At 39.7% G+C, this 21572-nt stretch overlaps 1 protein-coding gene across 5 annotated transcripts in view; it reads left to right on the forward strand.

The window, feature by feature from the left end:
- Positions 1 to 2429: 2429 nt before the first annotated feature.
- The window catches only part of usp2a (ubiquitin specific peptidase 2a), a 40004-nt gene continuing 20861 nt past the window's right edge, over positions 2430 to 21572 (forward strand). For 2 of the 5 annotated variants that reach the window (XM_053422317.1, XM_053422322.1), the window contains exons 1-3: positions 2430 to 2654; positions 5908 to 6030; positions 14514 to 15348. In XM_053422317.1, the coding sequence (XP_053278292.1) occupies positions 14569 to 15348 (780 nt within the window). In that variant the 5' untranslated portion in view covers positions 2430 to 2654; positions 5908 to 6030; positions 14514 to 14568. Of the gene's footprint in view, positions 2655 to 2782; positions 2850 to 5270; positions 5445 to 5907; positions 6031 to 14513; positions 15349 to 21572 lie in introns of those variants that run through there. The other 3 variants (XM_053422320.1, XM_053422321.1, XM_053422319.1) reach the window with 3 other exon arrangements.

The following is a 21572-nucleotide window of genomic DNA, read 5'->3' on the forward strand; positions in this document are numbered from 1 at the left end:
GCCAGTGCCATTAGCTCTTTGAAAAATGGTTTGTTACTGAAGTGCAATGAATCCTGGAATAGTTTGGGCCGGTAAGGCCCCACCCATTGGAGCCTTAATTTCTCGGGGATAGAAGGATGCAGGAATCAACCGCATTTTAAGTGCAGCCTCTGAAGGATGCAGCCACTGAATTGAGACACAACAATTTAGTGTACTCATCTGACTCTCTCCTTAGCAATGAATAAGCTTATTTTTTCTAAAACATTAAACTACTTATTTAAGTTCAAAGAAGTCATTAAGGATGACAAAATGCATTTAAGGGTTCAGTGTGTAGAATTTAGTGACACTAGTGGTGGAGTTGCATGTTGCAGCTTAATACGCCTCACCTCACCCTCCCTTTCGAAACATGAAAGAACCTGTGAAAGCCTTCAGTTGTCATAAAAACTCAAAGAGTGTTTAACATGGCGGCCTCCGTAGAGAGGACTCACACCTGGTGAAAAATATAAAGTATTTAAATATGAAATGTCCATTCTAAGGTAAAGAAACAACAATTCGAACAATTCAGTTGAAACACACTAGTGGTAACATCATTAGGATTATTTTATATTCAATTTCTTCCAATCGATCCCTTTCACCTAAATCTTACACACTGGATTTCAAAAACGAAAATAGAAGATATTACTAATCAAGTTGATGAAATACCTCCTGAAGATCAACTGATTGTGGGTTTTTCCTTCAATTTCCAAACCAGTGCAGTCTTTCCATACTGTAAGAAGCAAGAGAACAAATGAGAAGAAGAAAATGGCGGTAACATTTTTAACAACCTCTCACAGTGATAAATGCATATTGTGACTGTTTAACAGAAATGCAACTCTGGTAGCTTTCGAACTGCACATTCTATTTGAATGGAAACCCAACAATCTAAACAGCTACTCTGGATGTATCCTTTAGTACACTGCTTGAGTTATCATCTGCCTCTCAAAGTGGTGCACCAGAGCTCAGGTGGATCTCAGAAGGCCGTGTTTGTCTTTGATTATAGTATTGTAGATTTTGGATAGACTGAATGTTGAGGACGCCAAGATTTCACCACTGCTCAGACCTAAACACCAGTGCTTAAGCTAATCAGCTCACCCAGCTATGTAACTGCTCATGATCTGTGGCATTTAAAACATAATATGTTTTGTAGGAACCTATATGAAGTATCAAATGGAAAAAAGTGAGTCATCTTTGCTTGTATTAGTATGTGTAGAGGAAGATGTGTCACTGAATGGTAATAAATGGAATTCTCCTGACTGAATGTGTGACACTCTCCATCACAACAGCAGCTTTGGAATCATGTCAGCGATCCAGATGTGTTTCATGGTAGAGATGGATATGCTGCAGTATTTTCTATGACTCATTCACTTACTGCAGACACGTTCCCCTCCAGCATGAATGACTACTCTGCTGGCAAATACTGATACTAATAGAGGATAAGCATGTCTTAACTCAAAATATGATTTATATAAAGACCACTTTCAAAATTTGACCCAACCAATCCTGTTAAATGTGGTCATAGCTGCATATACATAAAGTTATAATGTGACTTTAAATGAAAAATCTGAGTTGATGTGGCATTTTTAAAAGAGAAATTCCTCACTTGTAAATACTTATCTAGATTTATCAGAGTTCCAGAATAATTTTTATTATTTTCATTTCATCATGTTGGACTGTCACAGACATCCACAATCGTAGAGTCGCGGGTGCTGATCCCTGGCAACAATATTTATAGAATAACATCCTGTTGACATAACATTCGTTGCTGTAATGCTTTATATCGAGCTGAATTACAGAGATTTTTATTTGAAAAAGTTTGGAACTTGGGTCTGGACTTCTTAAATAGGCAACATGCAATGTGTGAAAAAAGTTATATAAAAAATCCATATACGTTTGCAATAATAAAGAAAATTCTGTTTCATTTCATGAAAACAATTTTTATAAATCTTCAGTGCAGATAAACCAGGTAGGATGAACACAAAGTTGTCTGACATCACTCTGCCCCATAGACTGTTTCCAAACAGGAAGGTTTAGAACGGACACTGCACTAGACAAACAAAATGAAGTTGTGGTTGATGTTTTACTCTGTACATTGCTATGAACATTCCTGAATAATTAAACACGTGCACTTAAAGAGCACTATTTCATGGAATGGTATTTCATTCTAGAAAGAGCCGGTGCTTCTGTTTATGTTAAGGCCCAAGACTCTGAAGCCATCATGTATACTGACTTTTGGAAACAAGTGTCGCACTCTCCCACAAGTGTGAATGTAGCATTAAGCTCAATGAAAGCCGCCTGTGATGTTTACGTTCGTCACCATGGTGACGGTGTGGGCGGAGGCTCGCAGCTCCGGGTGATGACGCGCACAGAGAGGTGTGAACCAACCAGAAGCGAGCTCCGTTGGCGGACTGACGTCACCGTTAAAGTGCAACGCACCGTTACTCGGGCTCGGTAACTCTACAACTGCACCGGGGAAAGGAGACATGGCTGGACATCAGGCTTCATGAGCAGAGACCATGGCGGTGGAGTCCTCACTGCAACAGCACCGGCCACCCTTCACTGCAGCGTAGTTACCAGTGCACACAGGAGCACCGAGCAGACAGAAAGACACGTTACCGGGGGCGTTCTCCAGCTGCGGGGTGAGTGGATGCAGTTACCTTACACCACCATGGTGCTGATACCCTACGTGCTGGTGTCTCAAAAAAAAAAAAACTCATACCACATTCTGCCCAAATTACCTCCCCCTGCTTACTCTGAGGAGCCATGTACCCCACCGAGCGCCATCTTAAACGTTCCAGAAGTCACTGCGAGCCCCCAACATATTCGGCAGCAGTGTGAGTGTGAAGTAGCTCCTCATTTTAGAGTAAGAGTGTCATGTTTGAAGACATGTCAGCTGCAGTAAGAGAAGTGCGTGTGTTATGTACGCAGTGTGGTGAAATGGTAATAAGCAGTAAATTACACTGCAGTTTGGCGGGGGGCGGGGGGCTGTTTGCGCTGTTACCGTAGAGTTAGCCGGCTACACCAGCTAGTTAACTGCCGTTTACTGCGACTACACACCGCTAATAACCAAACATTGCTTGTTAATAAACGTAACTTTGTAAGTGTCTTCCTCCCACTTCAGGTGACTTGGGGGGCGGCTAAGTTTCCTCTGCTCCGGTCCCCCTCTCCGCCCCCTGTCACTGGGTAACACACTGTCAACGCTGCCCCGCTTCCATGACGCTCCCGGTCTGCATACTTATCTAATCCCCTGTGTTCTTAATAATAACAGTATGGTGGAGTATGCCTATTACACCGACGTGTGGCCCAGACCAGGCTCTGGGGAACCATATGTAAACGCATCGAGTATGGATGCTGGGCCGGTGTCGTCCCATCTCCTCTCAGTGTCATGTAACGCTACACCCCTCACAGAGACCGTCCACCACAGCACAGCTCCGGTCTTTTTCCATTGTCTCACACACATACCTCAACTGCGCCGTGCTGCTGCAGTCACCCCATTTCATCTGGTCGTTTACTGTTAATCTGCCTCTCTCACAGGACAGTAACTCTACGATCCAGTTAAACCCGGTGCATCACAGTGCTTTTTTTTTTGTAAATACAAAGAGGGTTTGACGTCAAGTTTCTTAATTATAATTGATAGGAATTTTTACTCGAAGCGCCATATATATTACCTTAAAGTATCACAGCCAGTTGCAATATTACAAAGTCAAAGATAAAAAAAATTTATAAAATAAAGCATCATTATGCACCTTTTGCTGCTCCTTCGTACTTCCATATTTAACCTCCTTTGTGTAAGTTTGTGGGAAATACTTACAAAACACCCACAAAACCTGTTGTAATCCTTCATAAAAGAGCCATAAGAATAGGAAATAAAAACACTAATAGAGTAAGGACTAACCCACTCTTTATAACATTTAAAGCACTGGAATTTAGAGATCTATATTTGTCTTCAGAGCTGTCAAAATGTTGTACAAAGCAGAGAAGTAAATATCACCCATCAGTATCCAATTAACTTTTTTTCTATTTTCTCCGAATGCTCTATTGAGCCTATGTTTAACATACATTTTGAAGACAAAATACAACAAAGGGGTAGGACTTGATAAGTTCACATTTAATCCTACACCTTTTGGACGTAGAATGGCACTTGAATTGTTGTTAATGTTCTTTTTGTTCTTGTCTAAAATGCTCAAATTAACTCTCCATTCATTCATTCATTTGATCCCAAATGACACATTTGGTACTGAACATAGTCACGGTATCACTTAGTTGGATGGACATCCTTACAGACTGTAAAATAAACTCATGTTATTCATTTATAAAGCTCTACTGCTGAAGCTTCCAAACTACTTCACTTCCCTTCTCTTATTTAAAACTAGTCACCACATCACCTTAGATATCCCCTTCACTCACATGCTGGTAGAACTGGTTTTAGTTATAATCCACCCTTTAAAATGAATGAGCTGCAATCTGTCCTACAACTGTCTTATCATCTGATGTTATTAATTCTCATTTGAATCAGGTCCTTGTTGTTTTGCTTTTATTTATTGAGTTGTATTTATTTATTTAATTATTTATTATTTGTATTATTTATCCAATATCTCAATGAGACTGCTTAATCAAATAAAGCATAGATTGAAACTGTGCATGTGTATAAATGTAATCAGAATGACTGTATGAAAATACAATCAGAAGAAGACAGACTAGGAGGAACATGACAGATTTTGAAGAAAGTAAAGTTGCGTGTTAATAAGTCTTACCAATCAGTTATGTGAAATGTCAGAGCCACTGCAGTAAAACAGTGTCTACAGTATCTGTAGCTTCATGCACTGACACTATTACTGGTGGAACTCTGATGCCTCCACTTGAATTGTGATCAAGTGAAGCTTTCTCCTCATTTCAGACTCTAATTTCAATGAAAGCAGCCTTAATGCTGGCCACTGCAGTGTGCTGTTCTTGATGCTTATCCAGCTTGGCTTATAAACAGCCTTAATGCTAGTCCTTTAAGAGCAAATTGGAACGCCACTGAGTATGGAGTGACCTGTAGAGGTCATAGGCGTCTGCTATATTTACTGGCTCTGTAACTTGATCTATGGCATTCTGGTTCGCTGTGCTCATGCTATCCTCTCACACTCTGGGGCCACAGCCTCCCAAGTAGCACCCGTTACTTTTTGTCGGTTGGCTCGGTCGCTCAGAACAACAAGGGTGAGCCTCTTACAAAACAATTTAACTGCCACTCTTCCTCCCCTTTCTTCTCCCAGGTACCCGCTGGTCAGTTAAAAGAACACAGTGTGGGCTGTTTGCTCAGCTGTAATATGGTATATCTTCTCGAGGACATGATGACAGAGCAAAGGGGATAGCGTTTCAGAAAGTTCTGGATTTCTCTAGCACAAGTAGAGGGTCTGAGAAGAGCTGTCCGTGGGGCGTAAAACCAGGTGATATGTCGTTGTAGTGAAAATATATCCAGAAGCAGCTGGGTGTGATTGAAAAACTATGAGCTTAGGTTCTGAAAGTGACACATAATGAAGGTTTCAAAGACAGAGTCAACTCTTAATGTGAGCTTCATCATTTGACAGTTTTTCCAGATTTGATTATACAAGCAGCTGATGAATGCATCATCAATCTTTCTTGGTTGGACATGAACTCCGGAGAATGTGTGTGCAGGTGGCCCGTATTTGCGATCCACAGGCGGGGATTTTCTCAACGAGCAGGCAGTTCGATTTTTGGTGTTTGACAGCATACGTCTTAGTGAAATTTAGTGGCCTGTTTCTGGTCACACATATCTCAAACACATGTCCTCAGTCAATAGCAAATGATTTAAGTTTTTACCCCTGTTGCTTTTTCATTGTGTCCTTCTGTGTGTTGACTGATCACATGTAACACGTCTGTGTTTTTCAGCAGGACTGATCAGAGCCACAAAGCCTACATGTGTGTGTACACTGTGGGCTAGCAGGAGTGGGATGAGCTGCCCCAGACCCATCAAAGTCTGGAGGGACTGACGCACAGCTACAAATACGGCAGGTAACTTTTCACACACATATACACACACACTTATAATACATTCCTATTGTGGCATGCAAGGGCAGAGTTTAACGTCACTGATTGCATGGTTCTCATATATCACTGCAGCATTTACCAATCCCTTTAGAGAGAGTTAAAGTCAGTGTTTGCACACACACACACACACACACAGACACACACGCACGCACAGACACACACACACACACACACACACACACACACACACACACACACACACACACACACACATTATCATTACTTATATACTGGATTAGAGACCAAAACTGTATTTCAGAGCAAGAGACAAGTTAATATACTTGGTTTTGGGAAAACTCCTATTTTACAGGTAGGAGAAACATTTTTAAAAAATGAGAAAACAAATAGGTTTTAAAGTGCCCTTTTAAAGATAGCAAGAATTGTTAATTTTCAGCCTTGACCTTGGAATAACCAAAGCCCCCTGCTCTGATGATCTCAATGATCCTCCACCGGTGAGACTAAGTCCTTTACACAGGTGCCTGACCATGAAGGGTCTTGTGCTGATGTAAAGACAAACATATTCAGGACCAGCTGTGGTTGAGATAGAGGAGATGTTACAGTAAGCAAAGTGTGATGAGCACATATTACTTTTTCTATACACAGTAATTATGCTGAAGGGATGATTTGTTTCTTTTTCCTTAGTTGGGGCAGGACTATTTCACATAGAGCTCAAAATTTTGTTTGGGCAATATAATTGAAAGTCAAGGGGGATCATTTTGAGTCAGTGTGTGACTGCATTAAAAAAAAGATTGTATCCTCTGATATAGCATCATGTTGTGATTGTTTTGGTATTGCATCTACATTGTACAGTTTTTGTCTATAAAAGTGAAAACAAGAGTTACAAGAGACAAGATAGTGGTAAGATACAGCATGTTCACAAAGAAGACCACTGTATCATATTCTGCATAAGCAATTAATGAAGAAACATGATTATTTGGTGGGAGAGATAAGATATAAACTACAGACTGAAAACTACTGTGTGCTTCAGGCTGATACTAGCATTGACATTTGATAGTAAAGTTAACTGTATATCTTTTGCATATATTAACAGGAAATCTAAACAAACTTAAAACTGATCCTTAAAGGGATAGTTCACTGAAAAATGAAATGCACTCATGCACTGGTGCACTCATGCACTGGACTTAACACTTTTGGAGTTTAAGGGGTAAACTTTGTTGCAGCAGAATCTAAAAAAATTGAAGTCAATGGTGAGTCCTTCTTCAGACGAGATAAAACAAAAACAAAAAAATATAACATGCCTCCATACTGCTCCTGTGGGTTCATCCAAGTGTCTGCAAGCACCGACATTCATATTCGACTCAAAACGAGGTCATTTATACCTTGTTTTAACACTAAAAGTTCATAGGAAGTGGCTAAGCTAGCGGCCATAACCACTCAATGTTGTTTCCGAGGGGCTGTGAATTCACCTCGTAGGAAGATATCAATGGACTTTTAGGCTTAAACATGGTGTAAACGACAACGTTTTCGAATCGAATTTGAACGTCGTGGCTTGCGGACACTTGGATGACACCATAGGAGCAGTATGGAGGCATGTTGAGTTTTTTCTATCGTTTATAATTTTTCTTGTACTATTAAAACTTTATTTGCATAATATTATGGCTTCATTCTTGTAATATGACTTTGTTCCCTGTTAAGAGACCATATTACTTAGTTGTTGTTACCGGAGTGTACTTGGATCAGAACTTCTGACCCCAAAAAGGGAGGGGTCAATTAAACTAGAATCTTTCAAGGATTATACAGTTTTTCCAGAATACAAATATTGAAGTCGTTCAGGTTGAAGTAATTTGGAAGTCTTTTAAAATCAATATATAAAAAAATACAGGTGGTGAATGACATTGTGAATCGTTAACTGTTACAGAAAAGTTAAACTCAATTAATTTTTGAACTAGTAGCTCACGTCTGTGTAACTAATTTATCTCTCAGCATCACTCAGAGGAATGGCAGAGATTGATAGGTGTTTAAAATAATAATGTGCCCAATTAATCCAATGATTACCTCAATGAATAAAGAATTACAGCAGCCAGCTGTATAGGCTGGTGCATCAATCACTGTAGCCGGCAGATTCAGCCCTCTGCGAGGTCACTTCTGCTATTATGGCCTCTCATGTGAGTCACCAACAGATGGTGGTAATGATGAATGCTAAATGGCTCCTCCTCACCAGGTTTTAACATTATCGAAACCAGGTTTTGTAGAGAAGAATTGTAATGGGGGTAGATTCAGTTGGGAATGGGCTTTGTAGCAGAAAATATATCTGAATATGAAATATGCAGCGTTATGGGAATGAGCGTGTTAGAGTGCTTAATAATTTTATAATGTTAATATGTTCAGTAATGCAAAATGAGAGGTAACCGAGTTGGAAGTCACATGGATTGCTGAAAAAACTAGTTCAAAGCCAAATCTTTTGCTTCTCTCATAGCATCTTCATGAATAAGATATTTTTTGTTTTTGCTTTACTGTATTTTCGCTACATAATTTTCTTCTTTTCTTTTATCTTGCTGTACAAAAGAATTATATAAAATATTGTACTGCAGCACACTGAAAAGAGTTTAAACAGCTAGTTCGGAAGGCTAGGACAAGTTAAACTTTGGCTGGTCAGAATAACAAAGTTGTCAAACCTAATTTGAATATGCTTGCAAACTAGTAGTCAGGCAGATAAGGGTTGGGCAGAGGCGTCAGTGTGGCCCTCACAGACATCACCCGTGTCTTATCTGCTCACATTTCAGGATATATATATAGTTGCTTGTAAGGCCAAACCCAGCACAGCCCTTAGACCTCTTAACAGGCCCCATGTTGATTCCCCTATGAGAGCCACACTGTTGCTACATTATGTTAGTTTCTCTGGTGTGTGTGTTCATATGATGCTAAATCAGTTTTGATTTTTAATGAAGGAACTAACAGACATTTCATTGGCATACAGAAGCTAAATAAAAAAAAAAAACAATAAAGAAAGTTCATGTAATTACAATTACTACATAGCAACTACTACTTTAGTCCTGCCAACGTCACAGATTGGAAATGTTAAGTCTTGGATTTTTCAACTTTAATGCTAGTAAAAGTAGTCTATCATTACTTATTTTCATATATCAGTAATACTGGTACTTTGACACATCCTCATTAATGAACAAGGATGTGCGGCACTAATAAACATTTTTTAAATAATGAATCATATAATCATCTCTAATTCAGTTTACGGTTGCTTGTAGTGATGAACCCGTAGAGGGTTACGACCAAGCTCTGCAGTTTCCTGTTTGGTAAAGTACCTCTTAAATTCCTTTTAGCTCATTGTTTTGGTTTCACAACACTCAACATTACTGTTGTGGTTCAGAGTCACTATCACCTCAATGCTTTCAGTGAAAAAGCTCCAGAAACTCACTGTTTTTCATGCTACAGTAACTGTCCAGCAATAAACAACAGACAAAATCAGATAGTGACTAGCAGTTAAAAAAAGTGGAGCATTTAACAAAGCTTATAAATCAAGAGGCCAGAAACCTGATTCTAAATAAATGTCAATGTGTCTCTATGGGGAAGAGCAATTGTGTCATGTGTTCAATACTGCAATATTTGTCTAAGACCTGGCAATCACCACCGACGACTACCATTTCTTTAGCAAATGTACGTTTGGCTGTTGTGTTCATTGGTGGCCTACGACCAAATTACTGAGTGATAAACTAGCGAGTGATTAGCAAATGGCCAAAACACGTTACCCTTTAGAGCAGAAAAGCTCCCTGATCAATGTTCAGGATGTCAGGCTGAATGATTGTAGTGAAATGGAATAGCAATTCAGTGTGATCCTAATGCTGTCGACAATGTGCTCTGTCAGAGTTTTGGGCTGGAGATTAAATGATTAAATTTGGTTGCTATAAAAAATATTTTCATCCATTAGCAAAGTTATTTGTAAAATATTGGTGATCAATAATATCGGCCATTGGGGGAGTGACTTATTAAACTATTTGATGCTCTTTTTTTTGATGAAATGTGACTTCTGTGTTTGGTGAAAGCTGCATCTAATCAGACCTGAACTTGACTTCTTCACAGCACTCGTCAGAACAGCAGTGACTCAGCTGAGATTGAGCTAACCTATAACTATCGTATAGCTCACCTACACTCACACGCACATACAGACGCACATACCATCACTCCAAATTACCAGAGAGCATCCATGCTGGTGTTACATTCCTACAATGTCACCGCGGAGCACAGTGGCTGTGGCATCTGGCGTCATTGCACAGACTCTTCTAACGCACTTTAGATTGGCCGTTGCTCTCTAACGGGCCCGGGGGAGACCTGGGAGGACAATATGTTCTGTAAGAGATCTGACTCACTGACTGACTCCAATAATGGGTTTTCTACAGACGCACTTTTCCACAAGAAAATAGAAGCAATCAAAACCAACATATTGTCTGGAAAAATCCCCAGACAATTAAAGAAATACAGACATTTAATCATTCTGAACATTCTCATCCATATTGGTTAGGTTTATTTATAAATGTTCTTTCCTTGAACAAAGTTGAGATGCAACTGTGAGTGACATCACCAGTGACACTGAGGTGAGTTGAGGTCCTGATGGTATTTGACACTTTGTGAATGGAAAGAGAATGTGTGTGCTGAAAAGCAAGTGGGTTTTGTAACTTTAGTAGTCGCTTGTGTTTAGTTAGCATTCTTGTTTTTTTCTCCCTGTTTATTTCTTGTCTTTTAAATTGCTCTTAAATCTCGGTCCATGTATCAAAAGTGAGTTTAGTGTTAAGTATTTAGCTTGGTTTTCTCAAACCTGCCCTGTAAGTGAAACCTCATCTCTGAGATTCTTTGCCAAGGATTGCCAGCAGTCAGTAGTCGCTCATGCAGTCACTCCTGCAATCTCTGTTGACAGCTTTCTTAAGACAGATTTAGGAGTTAGTTCAGTGGACAAACCAGCTCATTCACAGCAGTGGGATGTTGTATTTTTACACCGACATATTTCACTTTCTTTTGTGCTCTTCCCTCTCATATTTGATTCTGTCTAATCCTGTTCCATCATTTTCCGACAGCATTTCCTTGGTGGTTTTCTAAAGGTGTGAAGGAAATATAGATCATTAAGCTCAGACTACCGGATGTAATTATTGAAATAATATGGAATATGTCCATGTGCTAATTTTAAGTTCTCTATGTGTTGGTAGTAAGCAAACAAATGCATCCTGTTGCCAAGGTAGCTATGGTAACTAACTGGTTAGCGCCACCTCAGGGGAGGCTGAAAATGCCAGAGTGCATTTGTGTGTGTGTTTGTGTGTGAGAGAGAGAGACACACACTTTTGTGCCTCTGCATTTGTTGTTTCCGTGGAGACATCGGCTCTCAGAAGTGAAATCCAGAGTTAGCTATCACCTTTAAATCCTGGGTCCGTTACTCCCACGGGTGTGAGTCGCTGTTTGTGCTTCTCTCTCAGCAGCTCGCCCACCTGACTAGTCCGAGCTTGTTTCACTCAGCTGCCCTGCCTGGTTGTGGGAATTCAGAGAGGGATGCATACGTGAGGCAGGGTTACATTCAACCAAGGCCACTGTGTGTAGCAGGCAAGGGTTCAAAAGACACAAGCTACCGTTATATGAGAGCCTTATCTTAAATAATTTGCCTTATTTAAGTCATTCATTAATTCATTGATTTGAGGAGTAATGCTTTAGTGAAGGGCTATGCACTAAGGATCATGATTCGATTCTTCCTGTTTTTTCTCTCACATATTGTTTTGCTATACTTGTGTCTATACATGTGACGATTCAAATAATGAGGGTTTGAGATAGAGTGATGATGAGGATGTGGTGGGCTCACCAGCTGCAATGTTATAAATCAGTGGAATCAAGCCATGAGATAGATAATAATGTGGTTGTGTGGGATCACATCACTCACAGGAATATTTTTCCTGGACCTTGAAACAAAGTTATCACAGCATCAGACACTGAGTTGTTATGGCAGTGCTTCTGATACTGGCTCAGACTAGGTCTTATCAGTACAGGAATAAGGCCTGCACACAAAGTTGATAGCTTAGCTAACACATAATCAGTTAGAAAACTGTACATCAAAGCTGAGCTTACACTTGACTGTCAGTACTTTCTTCCACCAGTGAGGGGAGCTACAATCCAGAAAGCTACAGAAAATGGCTTCAAAGTTCAATGTTAGAAATTTGCTCTTTAGGGAACTGATCATCTCTAGTCTTACAGATGAGCATGTTTGGAAGCTAGGCATCTCTTACATCTGGTGACTCAAGTTATCACATAGTTGTGGTGGTGGATGTTTATTCCATCTCAATTCTGACACATTGGCCTAGTTCTCTGGGTCTGGTAACTGACAAAGGTGTAGGTGCAGAGTAAATCCAGATCCATGGTGACATCAGAGAAACGTTGCCTGTGTTTTATTGTTGCCATGTTCATTACATTGCCAAAACCAAAATAACCCTCCAAACATCTGCTGCTGCCAAATTACAAAACCCTAGAAACAAACCTAGTGCATTTATGGAGCCATGTCTTTAGCTGGCTGTTTTAGGGCCGAACTCTTGGCTCTGTTAGCCTGGCTGGCTTTGCAGTACTCAACTGAGTGGCCGCAGACACCTGGCCTGCTTCTGTGTATTATTTTGGCCAACAGCGTGTGTTTGCCAGTCTCCACAATCGGCCTGTCTTCTTATTCCAGATCCATATGCTGAATTATTGATATAGCTGTGGTCACAGGGACGGAGGGAGAGAGGGAGAGGGAGGGAGAGAGAGAGAGAGAGAGAGAGAGAGAGAGAGAGAGAGAGAGAGAGAGAGAGAGAGAGAGAGAGAGAGAGAGAGAGAGAGAGAGAGAGAGAGAGAGAGATGAAAGAAATAGGAGCCTCCCCAACTAAACTCAACACGGATCAGCAACACCGGATACTTTTATTTATTCAGACAGTGCTGTATATGTGAACCAGAGCCTCTTACTGCTACAGGAACACTCTGTGATGCTTGCCTGGTTTTTTACATCCAACACCCAGCCGGCCTCGTCCAATATAGCTTTGAGAGATGAACACTATATACACATATATGTGTACATATACACACGTGTGATGCGGGCTCATGTTATGGTATAGTATAGATGTTGTGGCCATCTATCTGTTCCACTTTTCTAACCTGAGGCCTGGTTAACCAGCAGTTCCCTGTAAAAGCCCATAGATACTAGAGTGCAGTTTCACTGAGCCAAATAGATTCACATTCAAAAACATCCTTATCTAGTCTCATTTGATTATTTCCTGTATAGGAAAAGACGAGAAGCAATGACAATATATATGATTGTTTGCTAAACAATATTACCAAACATCTGGGTTGGAATCAAACAACAATAATAAATCAAATTTGATCAAAACATCTTCACATTTATCTCATTTTTATTTATGATACAAATTTTCAGTCACAGGAACCTTTATTAGAGCAAGAGGCATACGAAATACACTCTGAATATACACAACATTTTACATTATCCTCAATGTTTCTTATATATGTTGCTCCATTGATATCATTGAGGATAGATTACAAACTACATCCCACAAGATTATTATACAGTTGAATCAGCACTTAATACTTTCAACACAAATTCACTTCTTTATTAGACTGTACACACACACACACACACACACACACACACACACACACACACACACACACACATAATAACACGACTAAATTGTAACTCTTATGTCAAACTCTTCATTAAGTCCATGAGTGTCTTTAGTATGGAACAAAAAAACGTTCCTTGCAAAGTTTTGTCTTATTCCATCTGATAGTTTAAGGGTTTTGGGATGTTCATCACTTTCTTGGGATAAATGGATCGTTTAAAGTGGATTTCACCTGTTCTTGGTTTAATAGAATTGATACAGCAGAGAACACTTGCCTTATAGGACAAAATGAATATGGAGTGGGAACCAACAACATTTATCTGCAACAATAGCTTGCGTACCAACAAACACTTTTGTAATAGGAAGCCTGCAATAAAACTGTAGGCATGGAGTTTAAAAGACAAAAGACATATACAGCAATGCATGTGCATGTTGCACTGTGATGTATTTTTAAAGATAAAAAATAATAGCATCACTGAGAGAGTCACTACGCATACTTGATTTTGAAGTTATTTTTGTTGGACTTGCTCTCTGCTGAATTATTTACCACAGAGAAGTGACATAAACTGTGTTGACAGTTAAAGGAGATATTAATGTTCAATCTCATACATTATATAAATAATGTAAGTTGTTGTTTGTAGATCTTGATAATGTAGATCACTTGTAATATTTGGCTTTAAACATGAAACAGTGCTACCACTTTAAATAACACGACAATGACTGTTTTCAAAGCCAAATTAATGATAAAGGATGTCTTAACAGCTAAATATCTAGTTTCTGCAATGTAAGTATTGCTGCCGATACTCTAATGTTGCTGTCTCTTTGTTGTGGCTTCAGTCAATGCAGTCTTCCAGAGGCTCTGCCTCCCTGTGGCTGAGAAACCAGCAGCAGCATGTCCCGTGTCTCCTCGACCGCCAAGCGTTACGCTGGCCCGTCCTACACCAGCCACTACAGCTCCTACACCTCTTCCCTGACACCGGGCCTTAGCTCATACAGCGACCGGGACAGGCTCTCCACCTACAAGTCCCCGACCTCCTCTTCCTCAGGTTACTCCTCCAGCTATCTAAGCAACTCTACCGCCCGCAGCCGCAACTACAGCACTTCCTCAGACCCCGACATTGACCGGGGTCGAACCATCCCTCGCACCGACATCCTCGGAAGTAGCAGCAGCAGCATCAGCCGCCGGAGTGAGAGTCTGAGCAGAACCCCCGTCAAGAGCTATGGAGGGTCTGGGCTGAGTGGGGGGTCGGTCTACACTGGCTACAGATCCTACTCTTCATCCTCGGCCCAGTCCAGCTACCTCGCCTCTTCATCAGTGGCCTCGAGCATCTCGCTCAACCGACGGAAATCTGTATCTCAGACTGACTTGAGCAGGGATCTGGCCTCTCTGGGCTTCAAGGACACCACTTCTTCCACCCCGTCCTCTTCCGCCAGTGCCCTGCGGAGCTACCGCAATCGGGCCAGTGAAGTGGCCGATTCGTACACCACTAGCTCACGCCCAAGCTACTCGGGCCTGTCACGGAGTTCTACTCAGGAGGCTCTGTCGCGGAGCTCCAACCAGGAGGCCTTTAGCAGCAGCAGCAGCAGCAGCAGCAGCAGCAGAGCATACAGCTCTTCGACATGGGAGCCGAGTCGTAATCGGGTGTCCAACTCCCCAACCAGGGACTCTACGGTAAGATAATGTCCACTGTTCTTGATCTGTGGGGTTCCACTGCTCCAGAGGGGGTCAGTATCCATGGGCTGAATCAAGCTAAACGCAATCCCAGCTGCAGCCATCACCACAGAGGCACACTAAATCTGAAGCTCCACAATGCTCTGTGTGAGTCATGAGAGTACTGCTTTTACCAAATGAGGGCACTGTTGTTCAGATTAAGTTCTGTGCATTTACAGCTCTGTTGTACAATAATTTACATACCAGACATGTCACTCTTTCAAATGCTTTTAACATGTTCTTTAGTAAACAGTTTGAGCTAATCAGTAAAACAGACATACAACAGCCAGTCCTATCATTTACAAACCGGAAGTCAATATACCTCTGTACGTAAGTAGTTCCATGCTTATATGACAAATTAGCTTTATCATGGATACCTGGCCCCTTCTAACCCAGCAATTAACCAGCTCATATGTTGCTGTGGGGTTATGATGAGCTGGGTCTGTAGGCCACAAACCTCATCCCTGAGCTCAGTATTAATGACCTGAGCTTCATCTATGCAGGTCAGAAAGCATCACAGACCCACTTCCGCCTGCTGGATTAGTCCTGATGACCTGTTAAAATGAGTGGAAAAGGGCGGTGAGAGTGGCATGAAGGGGGGAGATAATGAAAGGAAGGAGTAAGAGTGGGATGGAGAGGTTATTGTGGTAAATTACTACTTGAGAGAGGGTTAGGGTGCTTGAGTGTTTTTCTTCAGACATAGGATCAAACACGTTCATTATAATATTACACTGAATGGGGCCCTTAATGCATATTCTTTTGTACCAGCTGTTTTCATTTTTAATACTTTTTGCGTTACAGATCATTACAACACAAGCTTTAAAAACATTTTCAAGTCGGAATAAGACGAAAGACAAATCATATTCAAAGTTAAAAATCAAAGTTAAAAATCTCTGAGACTAGATTTATTTTCAAAACAAGGAGTTACTGGAAGTACACTGGGTTTCCCATACTCAAAGCCATGTTTCCTCTAAAGAATACTCCCTCTGCCTCCCTTTCACAGTGTTGTCTTATGTAATTGGTTGAATTTGCATTCATTGAAGTGAAGTCCTTGTAAAGTTTGCCTATGATGCCTTTTGAGCTGAAAGCATCAGTAAGTATCTGAGTTACTCTTGAGGGCTCAGTAGAATCAGTCTTCCTTTTTGTCTGATACATTATACTCATTACCATTAGTTAACTAACTAGTATTTATAGTGCACTCTGAGATGAGCCCTTTCTGGGCTTCTAATGCATCACAATGCATTATGTGCATAAAGAATATAAAACAGTAATAAAACAACATAATATATAATAGCATTAATAATATTTTTGCAGTGCAATGTAACAATAGAGCTGAAACATCTAGTTGATTGACAGATAATTAATAAGAAATATTTTATATTTTATAATGACTTGTTTTTATAATTTTTCCAACAGAATTTACAGATAAAAGTGTCATTACTTTAATGATATGTACCTGCTCTTTTTACTTGAACGACTCAAGCATATCAAGTAAGGGAGGTTAAAAAGTACTAACTAACTGGCCTTGTGGTTGGAAGAGTTAATTCAACAACACATTTGTAGTTATCCAGGTCCTCCTTCTTAGCTCATACAAGACACTATTCAGACAAAGATTAATGTGACCTAACACAACCTACAAATTACAGAATCCTCAGCTCTCTTGAGATAAAGATGAAGACATTTTTTTGACCACGAGACCATCGGATGACCCATTGATTAACAAAGAGATGTTGTACTAAACACAAAATTAACAACTGCAGGATAAAAATAAAAAAAAAATTTTGTGCAAAAAGTCTATAGTGTTGCTTTTATGGATTATTTTATTGACTTAAACTACATCACTATCTTGCTAAATAATAACCATCACCATTTTAGGGTGAGTTATGGGGTGGGCTTTGTCTAGTCAGGGTTCAGGTAGACAAACAGAAGAGAATGTCTGTAAGGCGAACCATTACCATTGCCCAAACTGGATCCAGCCACACAGTTAAAGTATAGACACAAGGACACTATCAATTTTCTCATATAATCCGTTAAGTAAAATAAGTCAACTTTGATATTGGCATTTCTGTATTTAGTATTATAACTCAATTAATCCAAACTATAATAAACAGCTGTTTCAACACAGAAAATGTGGAGCTGCGAAACTCCTTTGATTTACACAAGAACCTCATGGTTGTAAATGTATTAGGTAATTGTCATACAAGATGAATATGTATTCACAAGCGAGAAGCAAACAAAATTGTTTCAGCTTCAGAATTAATACATCTCTCTCTCTCTCTCTCTCTCTCTCTCTCTCTCTCTCTCTCTCTGTATATATATATATATATATATATATATATATATATATATACCATGCTTCCGAAAACAGAAATAGAATTGTACAATTTTATGCAAATATGTACAAGTATTTCTCCACATATTTTTTCAGTCTCAATCCTTTTAGGTTCTCATTTTTCCAGTATCCAACAGTATGACAAGATAAGAACTTGAAAATAAACACCCACTCATGTCTGGTTGTAATAGGAATGTTTAAACACATGTGTGCCAGTGTTGAAATGTGTCTTGAAATAGGTTTGGCGAGGCAAGGTAAACCCAATCCTGATAGTTTCTCAGAAGCTTAAAATACAAAAATAGCAGCAGCTGATGCCTCATGTTCCAGTTCTTCCTGTGCCTTGTTTTTGAGTGAGATAAACTGGTTGAAATGGCTATCATCAAATTTGTTTTTCATGCATAATATTCAAATCAGACCAGAACACATAAAAAACATTTGATGTAAGTATTTCTTCAGCTCTACTAAGAGACAAACAATTGACAGCATTGTCTTGCTGCATAGTCGTATTTTTTGCGTTGTGAAGCTTCTATTTAGTTTATTTTTGTATTCATAATCACTTGTATGTAAAATAATTAGGTACAGCTTGTTTAATAATTGCTAGTAGCTGCTGTCTTGCATCAGTGGGTTTTGACTTTTCTGCTCACAGTCAATGAACCAACAGGACAAAAGGCAGATGTTAATGTTCACAACTTAACTGGTGAATCAGCTCGTGAGTTAGATTGCGAAGACGTTTAGCGTTATTAGTATTTTCAAAAACTACACTGCTTTACCAACTGAGCCCAATAGAAATATATTACTACATTATTTGTTTTTAAGGTCTGGCCAACTTTCCTACCAGTTGTGCTAACTGATAACTAGATCTCAAAATTACTAAGAATAAGTTCAACAGTGCAAGTTACACACACAGTCACACGATTGTACATGTTGTACAAACAGTAGGTTATACTTATTTGCCGTTATTACCAACACTTTGACCTTCCATATGCTGCAGCTGTGTGCCCTTTGAGTTTCTGTGCATTGAGATGTTACCCTCAATATTATATGTTCACTGATCTACCTCCAAATTAAAGGTTTTAGATAATCTGCTGGCTTGTTTATAACCTGCTAGAAATCACTATCAGTGTAGGTTCATTTCAACTCCTTGTATTGCTTTCTAGTCAAGGTACAGTGTTACCTCACTCAAACCCAGTCACACTTTTTACTCTTTGGCTCCCCCACACATGCAGCCAGTGAAGGGAGAGGGTGACATGCCCGAGTAAAAACTGATTATGCCAGAGTTCATTCTGCTTAGGCTATGTGTCTCGACTTTTTGTTGAGCCAACAATATTTATAGAGTGTCTGGAACTCAATTGGTCAGACAGCTTATGGTTGGATATTTTTTTTTTTTAAACATCCGCTTGAGGTTGTGCTTTGCTTTGTTATTTTGCAAATATAGGCCTGTACTTTAAGTAACTGTGAGCTGTTATCATGGGTTGTGTTGACTGGTGGAGTTGTAGGGTCAGTGAGTAGTCATTTTTCTTTTCACGCACTAAGCAATACAAGTGCTTTGAGTTCTATTATACAGTATCTGTCCATGCTGCTCATAAATTTTAGGGTGAGGATGAGTGCATGGGGTGCAGCTGCCCAGAGGTTCATTCTGACTTTCTCTACATCTGGAAATGCCTAACGCTTCTAGGCAGAATCCCAAACCAACTTTTTTGGGCTACCTACCAACAACTGGTTGCCGAAATGCCGTTAATGGGCGCGTACTATTCACGAAGAACATCTTTACTTACATATTTTACACAGTGAAGGGTCCCATTCTTATGTGTTTTGGTTTTTATCTCTGCCTCCTTTTCTCTGCTGTTCTTCTTACCTCCTCTTTTCTCTCTTTTCATCTGTCCCTCCCTTAACTCCATCCTTACTTCATGTTCCGTCTCTGTCTACTGGGGTAAACACTCGGATTAGAAGATTGATTGATTTTTGTGGTGGCAGGCTACCATGGTGAAAAGTGACTTGCAGAAACACTGATAACACTAGCAATGTTACTGCTATGTTTAGCTTGACACCGTTCTCTGGCACCAATAATGGTATCATCTAATCTCTTGTGTCAAGCCATAGTGAATGGTGGACAGCGAGGGTTAATCAAAGGATTGAGAAACACTGTCAATCAACTTTAGCGGTATTTGTTGTAGTAAGCAACCCGCTATTGGCCTCTGAACTAATTCATTTAATTCGCCAACATTTATTTTTGGACCATGCTTAAACGCCAAGAAATCCTCATTCTCTAGCTGGTGATCTGTGCTTGGTTGACCTTTTCTGTTATATTGCAAACATCCTCACATTCTCATGCACAGTGAGTCTTGCCATCAGTGTAGGATTGTTATGTTGGCCATTTGGTCACCACCCAAGGCTCATTATTGTAGTTGAAGGCTAATGATGACTATAAAGCTTTGCTTCTTGGGTCAGCTCCCCCATCACCCCCACATTCTGATACAATGATTTCATTACTCTAGGTGAAGCCCTTTTGTTCCTAGTTCCATAATGGAAATATAGAGTGTTAATAATTGACTTTGGAAATAGCATCTGGTTGAAAAATTTTACGAAAATGATCCATTTTATAGTTTTTTTTACAGTTATTTCCACCACTTTCCATGGTGTTCATCGTCAAATGAAATGTCCCGGTTGTTATGGAGATCACTTTTAATTACCTTTTCCTGGAGATAAGCTGCACCTTAAAATTGAAAATTCACTAATTATCTACTCACCACTATGCTGATGGAGGGGTGGGTGAAGTGTTCCACACAACACTTCTGGAGTCTCTGGGGTAAAATTTGTTCAGCCAATACTATGTTTGTTAATGTTGCACTGGAAACGTTTCTCTCTCATTATATATTATATATATATAAAAAAAATGTAATGTATCTTGCAGACAAAACATAATTCAAAATTCAAAATTGCACCTTTTCACTGTCTAATTAGGGCTCAAAGGGGCCCACAGTGGTCTCAGTTATGTATGGGGAAGATCTACAGTGACTGATTTTGAAAACCCCTGATTTAGACAAATACTTCAGAATTGTGAGCAGATATCGGACATGACTTAGTCTAGTTCAGCCATTCCCAAACTTAAGAATGTCGCGGCCCAATTTGAAAACTGAAAAATGTGTGCGTCCCACCCACACCTTTATTCACAACTATACGATCCACATACAGGAATATAATCATCTATTACCAAACATATCATTAATTTGATAGCTAAAATAATTGTATATGAACATAGGCATATGCAGTGCAAATCCAATAACATCCACATTTAAGCGTAACAATTTGAAGTGCAAATAGTGGATTGTTAAAAATGTATTCTTGCTGTTTGTATAACAGAGCACAAGAAGAATATCAGGGAGAAGACAAACTAAATATACTTGAGGCGTTTATCTATTTATTTTCTGATGACCTCTCACAGCCCACCAGGGGGCCAAGGCCCACACTTGGAATGACTGGTCTAGTTGATTAAAAAGGTTAGTTAGACATGCTAACAGGTTGGTAATTTTGCTTGCTTATTGATTATGTTGCCTATTTGAAACTGTGCAACTGTAAAGAAGACTTCATTCTATTCTGGAACTGAGACACAGAAGACTTTGTTCTGTTCAGGAACTCTCCCACATACTCTCCTGAACTCTCCCGCATGCTCCAAATGAGGGATTATTTAACAGAAGATTATGTAGCTTTTAGGAATGTAAAATGGAGGCCTAGGTTTCTTATATGCAACAATGAATTGTTTTCATTGCCCTCCAAAGCAACATGTTGTAGCAATGTTAAATTTAAACACATGAATGAGGAGATTGTCAGTCTAATTTAGTTTAGGGACTAGAAC

Source organism: Pleuronectes platessa, chromosome 5 (assembly GCF_947347685.1).
Source record: "Pleuronectes platessa chromosome 5, fPlePla1.1, whole genome shotgun sequence".
NCBI lineage: Eukaryota > Metazoa > Chordata > Actinopteri > Pleuronectiformes > Pleuronectidae > Pleuronectes > Pleuronectes platessa.